Source organism: Neodiprion virginianus, chromosome 5, assembly GCF_021901495.1.
Source record: "Neodiprion virginianus isolate iyNeoVirg1 chromosome 5, iyNeoVirg1.1, whole genome shotgun sequence".
In the NCBI taxonomy this organism is placed as follows: Eukaryota; Metazoa; Arthropoda; class Insecta; order Hymenoptera; family Diprionidae; genus Neodiprion; species Neodiprion virginianus.
Window position 1 is genome coordinate 17,992,300 of NC_060881.1, and position 9,554 is coordinate 18,001,853.

Sequence of the window (9,554 nt, forward strand, 5' to 3'; positions counted from 1 at the left end):
AAATTTGTTGAAATCATTTGAAATCTTCGGAAATCATGAAAATGTCACTTGGAATCTTTAAAACCATCCGATCCCTGGAACGCTATGAAATTTTTTGAAATTTTTTGAAATCAATCGAAACCTTGTAAATTCCCCAAATCCTTTAAAATCTCTATGGAATGATTTGGATTCTGTGAAATATTTAAAATTACGTAAAATCTTTTGAAATCGTGTAATCTTGAAATCTGGTGTATACATAAACGGACGGATTGATACTCTGGTGGAAATAATTTTTACGCCTGACTACAAATTTGATTTAACGCTGTCGTAGTTTTGGCATCGGATTTTTGTAAATTATCGTACTTTTTTGAATATATTTTACTTCCGCGTAGTTATTGACGTATTATCGACGTTTTTAATATCCAAGTGTAGGGTGGCTTGCATTATGCGATTATTTTTTTGTATATCAAATGTTGAAACGGATATGATTTTTGGTAAAATATCGTAGAATTCCTGGTCTAGTGAAATATCGAATGTTAGTTTTTTCATAAGACTCACTTATTAAGATAAGGTGAGTTCAAAAGTATGCGGCGGATTCTCTATATCCGTCTAGATCATATTCGGAAGATTCGAAAATCAGTCTTCGGATGTAGACCCAAATTCTTCCAGGTACTTGATTTGTCTGCAATAAGTTTTCCTTGTGACAAAGATATAACATCTAGCGGTGGTTCAAAAGTAGAACTTCAAATTTTTTCATACGTATATTCGTATTTCTCATCGATCTAAATCGAATTCTAAAATTGTCGATCTCGCAATTTTTTTTTTTAAATTCGTACTCTTTTATGAGGATCGATGGAGTTCATGAAAAGTTGTACTTTGTAACGGGATTCTAAGAACGGTAAAAGCAAAAAAAATCCTGTTGCCTGGGTCCAAAATTATAATTACTTTCATGAAAAATTGTAGATTTTAATAACTTTGTGTAAAAAACTCGTAGTTTTTTTTACGAAACTCGACTAGTTTCTTCGAAGAAAATCTGTTTTGTTCGTTATCGGGAATTGTCATGATCCTTTATAGAAAATTACAGATTTTTATAATTTTTCGTCGAAATTCGTATTTTTCTGTGCAAAATACCATAATTTTCTACGATTTTCTACAATGTTCTACACTTTTTGACGATTTTCCATGATTCTCGAATATTTCCTACAATTTTCAACGAACCGCACTTTATTGTATAGTTTGGCGTACAGATTATTTTCACCAGGGTAACCCCTCGTTTTTAATGGAACACTTGTATCATTTGACATTCCGCGTACCGGCCATATTACATCAATTAGTTTCGAAGAACTAACAAAACCAACGAATGGACAGTATTTTGTCCGCTCTTGTTTCTGGGGACTTTAATTTCAGCTATTTCGAAAATAGAAAGTGTCTCGATTCAAGTCTATCCTTGTATAATTGTGGCCACTGTATAGCACTTGTGACCTTTGTTATAAAATTCTGTAATTCTTAATTTGACTTTCAAACTCTTCAACTACTCAATTCATGACTACAATTGGGGTATAATTCCTGCCGGAAAAGTTTTTTAGCACATTCTGATAGAATATTATATTTCGGAATTCTGGAACTCGATGGAATTATCATTTTGTATCATATGTTTTTAAATCCTATCCCATCACGATCTATCAAATGCCATCGGAAATCTTAAGCTTTGTTTTTAACAATGAGTGTTAACGTACAGATGGTAGCTCAAAGCACCTCTGTACCTATACCATTTGTGATCATAACCCGCCACGATTACCTAAACGAAGTAAGAACATGGCAATAACCGGACATCAAACGACGTCCAAAACTGGTATATAGTTGACCTGACAAAAACCGCTGAACATCCATTCTATATTTCGTTCTCTTACGACTTACACCGCATCGTTTGACCGTGAACCTAATTCGTTGATGGAGGAAGAGGACAACAAAGAGGAAAAGGAGGAGAGGAGGAGAGGAAGTCCCTGGACGATAGTGGCGCGTAAATCAGACAGTCCGCGTTCCGAATAACGCTATCAGTTAATTAGTGACCGCGCGTCGTGGTCAGATTTTAAACAATTACGAAGGTGGGTGTGCGGCTCCCAAGGGGTGGATGGGCGCGCCGCCCGGGATTCCCCGGAGACGAGCGTGAGCTCGGAAATACGGACGGACGGCTTCTCGAGCCCCGGGTTACTAGCCGGCTCTAGTGGCCCTCGACGGGCCTCCCGTCAGCGGATGCTCGACGAACTGCCGGCACGCACGCCATCGCCGTGCGTCTTTGATGGCGTGCGTCTTTCGATCCCACGAGAAGCTCATTCGGAGGTACCAGCAGTCCTGGCCTTCCACGTGGCGGTACATTCGTGGAGGTAACAGCCTCTCCGAGATCGTCGAGCCGCCGGTCGCAGCGACGAGAGGGTACATTAGGGTCTTTCGTTTTGGAGAGGCATTTCTTTCTCTCCCTTCCATGTGAGGAACTTGTTGTATACGGTAGAGAAGAAGAAAAGAACGATGTCCCTTGAATTCGAGATCGAACTAGAAAAGGTCCACTTTAACAGGGAAGGAGTGTCATTTTTGCCCACCTTAGTAGGTACCATGTACAGTACCGTCAGTCGTACCATTTCAAAAGTTTCCAGTCACAAGTGGCACAATGGTATTTGGCTGGCTCTCAGCGTTGTAAAATTGATTTCTTAACAATTGAATAGTCGACAGCTGCACTGATATTTACTGTAGAATATAGTCTTGTCGTCCAATCGCTTAGTGAGTAGATTTTTAGTACCAGAAACAATGGAACTCTTTACAAGATTATCCAAAAATGGCGCAATGGTCACAAACGGCATATCTACCCTGACATAAGGAGGTTGTAACTTTTTTCAAAAAATTCCTACCAGTCGAACAAAGTACACGATATGAACTTAACCTCTTCCCGGCCATCGTTCCATATTTGGAACGGATACGTGCAAAATTCGGCCGAAAATAGGTTAATCTTGAAAGCAATTTGTAGAAATTGAGTTCTCTAAAAATTTTGTCATTCCAATTTTTGCTGACGTTAATAGCTCAGCTGCTAAAAACGTTTTTCGAAGCGAGGTTGATGGCACTTTCCCCATTTTTACCAGTGCGGTTTTATATCAGTAAACTGTTAAACTTGAACAGTTTTAAGGATACAGACAAAGTGTTGCGAATTGCGATGGCGAGTTGATGTAGGGTGCAGAATTCTCATTTACTTTGCTTTGCTCGTTGTTCGATCATCACATCAATCGAGTAAATCAGCGAGTCGTAGCAGATGAAAGGATTGCAAAATGAACTTTCAGCGTGAAAATTATTCAATCTGACAAAGTTTATTTTAACGAATGAATAGTTTCATTTTAGAAGGTTAAACTTATTATTTTCCGTATGCGTCCTGTGCTTACGATCGATTTCAGTAACCTGAATCATAGCCCTTGCAAAGTAGGAAATCCCAGACGTTGGAGTTGGTATAACGGAAATGAATAAGATTCACTCATACTTCCTTCGCGGTGATAAATTACTGGTCATGAACGCTTCGTTTACATTGGGTATGTTCCCGAAGAAAACCCTGAGTAAGAATTCTTCTTCTTCATTGGTACTGAGTTCGTATTCTTCACCTTCGAGGTTGTAAATACAGGGAATAATGCAATAAGTTCCGGGTTTCAATTCAAACAAATTGTAGACTTCACGGAGTGGTGCTCCTGCTCCGGATCCTGAAATCGGCTGGTTTTTCTTGAAGAAATCGGCAGTCAATGGCTCCGGTAATTTATTCGGATACCCCAGCTGTTCGAAAATATTTCACAGTGCTTAGTTTTCACTTGTCGGATTTTTTAGATTCTATTTTTTCGGGTTTCTTCATAGTAATTGAAATTGCAAACATACGTGATAAATTTCCATTCCAACTGTGAGATCAGTAGCTCGTTTTATTCTTCGATTCTTCTGCATCAGTGCAACTATGACTGCGCATTTACCGTCCACCGTGTCCGGATTTTTCAAGGTAATACGATACTGCGTGTTTTGGCTCAATATCTTTGACGCTGCGTCTGAATATGGTAAAGCAAACCACAAGATTCAATAACGATGAATTATGTCTTAGACGATTCAAGCGGGTTGGAAAACAAAATTTACAATCGTACGAATGCTTCGAGATACCGTACCCAAATAATTAGTGCTTTCGAGTGTCTGTGTACGACGTATCCATTTTCCTTCAAACACCTTTGACTTACGATTCTCGTTACCTTCGCCAAGAAAGGGCAAGTGGCAAATCTCGATTCTGGCGAAATATTGAGGAACCATTTCGTAAGGTATGAAAAATTCACCGTCAGCGTCAGGCTTAAAATCAAGTGCCTTTCTCATATCAGCATCAACAGTCCAAACTGCGTCCCTGTCGAAAAATTGATTTATCCAACGATTTACTCATCAGCTGTGGATTGGCCGTACAGAACAACCGTTAAGAGGAATTTCAATGGTTCAGGTAATATCCTTTAAGATTCAAACCTTCGTGTTAATGTCTTAAGAATCGGAATCATGAAAGAATATCTTCAATCATAAGTGCTTCACTACCACGTATTGTCACAATTGGGTGTGGGAAATATTTCTGAAATATGCCTACTTGTCCCCAAATGGTCCACTCCATTCCCGGTGATCACCCCACGGGTTTCTCATCCGCAGTAACTGTTGTCCCTTGTAATTCACGACTCCGGTGATACTGTAACCGTGTTGCGGCCAAATGCTCTTGTAGAAGCCTCCGCATGACTTTTTCTTCCGTTCGAAGCACTGCAAGAATTATCACACTCAGGTACGGTACTGCTTCGTTATAAGAGAATTTCCTCTTCGTTCCTAAGATCTCCCAACCTTGTCGCGGACTTCTCCTCATAAACGAACGAGCGATTGCGTTGAATCTTACGTGCTGAGACACCGAATTAGTTTACACAACTGTCATTCTCTTACAACGAGAAGTGGTGATGATCATCGACACACACACACATATATTCCAGGCAGTAACGAAGGAACGCTTCGGCGACTAATTTCTTGGAATCTTATTCCTCTGACCGCTCTCATATTCTCTTATAACGAGGTAGTACTATGCTCTGTATGTGCCGATGATGTTCAGTGGTCAAGAAATTAAAGGGGTCATAACAATTGGATTTTTCTTGCGATGTACGGACAAATCGTTCGGAAGCAAAAGCTTACAGGGAAACTTGAATTACTCAATTTACTTTGACAATGGTGTGAAAGACGAGTAAGGTGAAGAAAAACAACATCGGTCAGGCTTACGATTACTCACCTTTGAGCCGCACACCATGAGGGCATGATTCTCATGAGCTTTCAGCAAAGTGTCGAAAGAAAGCTGGCTGGTTTCATCCAAAGCGTAGAACAACGCTAGTCCTCCGGTAAAATCTTCCAAGGCTTCGGAAGCTCGACCATCTTCCAAGGCCTCCCAGGATCCATAGAGTTTCGCGTAAGCTTTGACAACCAGGGAAATCCAGAATTCGTTAGTTTCTGGTGAGCGTGCACATAACAAGCCTCTCGAATCAGTCGGCAAAAAATCGTCAATCACAATCTCCACCCATTTTCCGTAATGCCAAAATCTGTTTATACACAAAAAAAAAAAAATCACAATCAGGCGATTCGAACAGCCAGTTTGAATTATTACCCGGTATTTCCTCGCTAATAAATTCTTTATGCGTTGAGTACCTGAAGTGAAATATTCCGGCATAGTTCTCCTGGAAGCTTTGATCCTCCGGTACAACTTGATAGAATAATTTGGGGTTTGTTGTTAAAATTGGCAAACTAGCGATTACCCAACAATTATCGAACGCACGTTGCTGAGCGTCGAATCGTGAAATTCCGTCGACAAAGAATTGCGGGTTTTTTACTATTTGCTAGGAGAAAAACGTATTCAAATTCACATACGTGGCAGGGAATAAATTTTGTGTAGTTCTTTACGCGCATTAAAAAGTGCAACTTACCCACGGACGTTTCCATACGATCTTCTCAGGGAATTTCTTTTTGTCATTTGGAATCCCGTTTGGATATAAGGAAGAATCCTGCGCCGGGAATGATAAGTCGACAAACAAATTTGTCGTATCATTTTCGTCTGTTTTCTTTGCCAACCATTCTTTTCTGAGTTTGTAAAAATCTTGACCGGCTTCATTCTATTTCGGAATCAATTCCAGTTTTTTAAAGACAGAGAAAAATGGCAAGAAAAAAAAGACGCCGCTGAAGAATAAGCTAATTAAACGAGGGAACTTACCTTCGGAATTTTTTCAGTTGATTTGCGATCAGTGTTCATTTTTCCAGACTTAGAAATTGACCGAAATTCGTCGATTCGGGTAACTTGATGCTTCTGTAAAGAAAGAACGAAATATTTATAATTTACGAACGTGAAGTGCAAGAAATTACACATCGTTAGATTTTGCGGCCTATTTTTCATACATGAATCTCAGTAAACGGCGATTCGGGCTACGACTCGAAGCATCATTTTAAACTCACCTAGATTTTCGGGTCCGCTTCACTGTAATTCAGCGGAAATATTTCTTTCGTGTAGTCAAATTCGCAATGTTCAATTATTATTTCATTTTATAGTTTTATCTTTGCTTTTGTCGAATAATCACCCAGAATGACTTCCAGCAAATTTAAACAAACAAGTATGGACGAGTCTATTGGATTGCAAGGTAAAACCGAACTGTAGAAACTCGGTGGCGAGCAATGTTTATAAAGGATTTACAACCGGAAACTCGACCGATAACTAAGAAATTCGGGAAATCAAGAACCGCAATCTTTGGATAAGTAGGGGATACGATACGGCCACTTTTTGGCCTCTAATTATAATAATTATACTCACTTCGACTCTTTTAAATACACGGAGAGACTTGAAGTACGAATATTTGTTTTATTGCGTATGCAAAATTGACACAAAATATGTGAATTTAGGGATAATCGAGGTACTGTTACAAAAATTCGCATATATAGTGACTATGAAACTCCAGAGTTGATTTATCTTTTTAGAATAATTTATAAAATTATTAGAATCTTACGTTAAAAGAATTACAGCGTGTGTAAATTTTCATATTAAAATCTGTAATGGACTCGAATAACAAAAATCAGTACAGAGCTTTGCAAAGAGCGAAATTAAATTTTGTACATTTCGGCATAAACGCGTTGCGATCTTTCCAAATCACAATACGGAAAATGGAGGTCACGTGATGTAAATATATATACACACACGTGCTCATATAATATAAATAAAGTGCGTACGGACACCAGGCGAATGAAAAAAACAAACAGCTTTCAAATGATTTCATAACTTTTAATTTATCCGTATTGCACTTATTACACTTGTAATTATAAAAATAAAAGATCACATCCAATTTTTATTTATTACAGTACTTTCCATCGGTCAGTTTATTCACGTACGAAGGGAAAGTATTTTTTTTATGTCTTCTCTTGTGAGGATTTCCCAAATCAAACTCTGAGTATAGAATATATTATACAACCTAGTATGTTCGTGATAATAAAAATTGCTGGAAAGATTTTTTATGCACCGTTTTTTGTAAATAAAAAAAACAAAATATAGAAAACTGAAATTTGTAAAAAAACTTCACCGATGATCGCCCTTCAAATTACAGTATTTGAATTTGTTTTAGATTTTAAAAAGCCGGTACTTGGTGTGACGTTCCTAATCTAAAAAATTACACGTGTATAGTAGGAGTATATGTGCTTTCGAATCACATACTTTCGCAATCCGTTAATACTTACACTTCTTTCATCAGAATAATTGCGACGAAATCCAGTTAGCCAACCACCACAAATATCTTCACAAAGTAATCAGGTGTCGAAATTTCGATTTAGCTACAATTTTGATACGTCATTGCGTGCATTCAAGTATCAGAATTCCCATCAATCACTGACCTCTAGTCCTTGCGATTAACGTTCACGATTACGGAACTTTCCAACAATGTTCATTTCTTTATTAGATTAAATTTTCCGCCTTCGATTAGATTAGATTGGCAATAAATTTCTGCGTATGTTGCGGTTTCTCGTTGTAATAAAATTATTATTGGCCGGGTAATTAGGCTTTGTATCACGCGCTATAATCATTGTTCGCTGTTCTGATTGCGGCTTATTGTAGCATTCGGATAACCGCAGAGAAACAACGCGAGTTCTGGAAATTTGTTTCTTGGCCTGAAATGGTCGAATCAAGGTTCGAGGTTTAACTTTATAGTTGATATCAAAATAAAACTGGCGACTTTCATACTTTTGACAGCCTAATTGGCATTTGTGAATTCTTATATTGTTAAAAAAATGCACTGCACAGTAATCAACTGCTCTCTCAGGAGAATCGTGATCATTTATACTTCTTTATTCCCAGTAAAAGTGTTCGTCTAGTTTACGTTTGAACAAATAGCTGATCCATTGTCTCAAATTTTCCAAACATTTTTCAGATTATACGAATTTTTAACAATTGATAAAATTTCGTGTAACGAGTCTCCGATTCTAGTGCGTTTGAATTCATTGTTATAAACAAGTTCCTGGATTTCGCGCTTCCTTTGTTTGCAGCAATGCCACAATTATTTTGCATTTTTGATCCCCTTGATCTGAATTCTGAATTCTAAATTCGCGATATTGGAGACTTTCAGACAAGGTTTCTGCGAATATGAAAAAAATTATTCCCGAATACTTTGCACACAATCAGTTTGTATTTTACATTCATCTGTATTCTACTTGAATTTGCGATTTTTAATGATTCAGAAGATGTCAGATCGACTTAAAAGATGTTATAATTGTGACACAAGAATATTAACATGGCAAAATGTCAACATTTGCGAAAGTCATTTCTAATATTTATCGATCAATCGTGCCTCGAAAATATTTATGTATTCATGTATAGATATTTTCTGACTGTAATCTTGACCCATCGACAGAAGATGATACAAGCAGCTGGGAATTCTTGTAATAAAAGATCGCAAGATTATTATCCGGTGAACACGATTTTGCTAAAAAAAGTACTGCTCATTTGTTGATTGCATTTGTCTTGTATAGTTTCGAAAATTCATATTTGACTGTACCTGATATTTGCATTCCCAAAATACGTGGCAAGGTTCTGCTGAAAGATTTAATCAAGAACAGGAGGCTTTAGACTGGCTGTGAGCCAACCTTCGAGCTTCCAATTTTCACCGTGCAGATTCGAATTTCCGAGAAAAAATAAAATATTAGTATTCAATTATAATTTCGAAACGCAAATTCAGATTTGTGATTAACAATTTAAAAGCCCTTAGGCACCATATTATATTAAAATATGAACATTTTTTTAATTTAAACTATTATAATAGATCCATCATTACGAATTTTGGAACTCTGACCTTGAATTCGTTATCGGTAACTCAAAAAACCTCCGCATACTAATTTCTGACAAGATCCGAATATTGTTGTATTTCTTCCCACCATATTGGACTTGCCCTTTCGAATTTCGCAAATCTGACCTCAGGTTCGTGATCTGTCACCCAACAACAAACCCTCAAGTACCAATTTTTATAAAAACTGAAATCTTC

General features: G+C 37.7%; 1 protein-coding gene across 1 annotated transcript; it reads right to left on the minus strand.

Annotated features, from left to right (window-relative positions):
- Positions 1–3,307: 3,307 nt before the first annotated feature.
- LOC124305233 (calpain-B-like) lies at positions 3,308–6,675 on the minus strand. The gene is made up of 9 exons (XM_046764407.1): positions 6,496–6,675; positions 6,257–6,349; positions 5,973–6,158; positions 5,698–5,885; positions 5,288–5,591; positions 4,613–4,776; positions 4,158–4,384; positions 3,883–4,043; positions 3,308–3,783 (listed from the first exon to the last, which is right to left on the minus strand). Exons 2-9 carry the CDS (start codon positions 6,293–6,295, stop codon positions 3,490–3,492), a joined length of 1,563 nt encoding a protein of 520 aa, XP_046620363.1. The 5' UTR covers positions 6,296–6,349; positions 6,496–6,675; the 3' UTR covers positions 3,308–3,489.
- Positions 6,676–9,554: the final 2,879 nt, after the last annotated feature.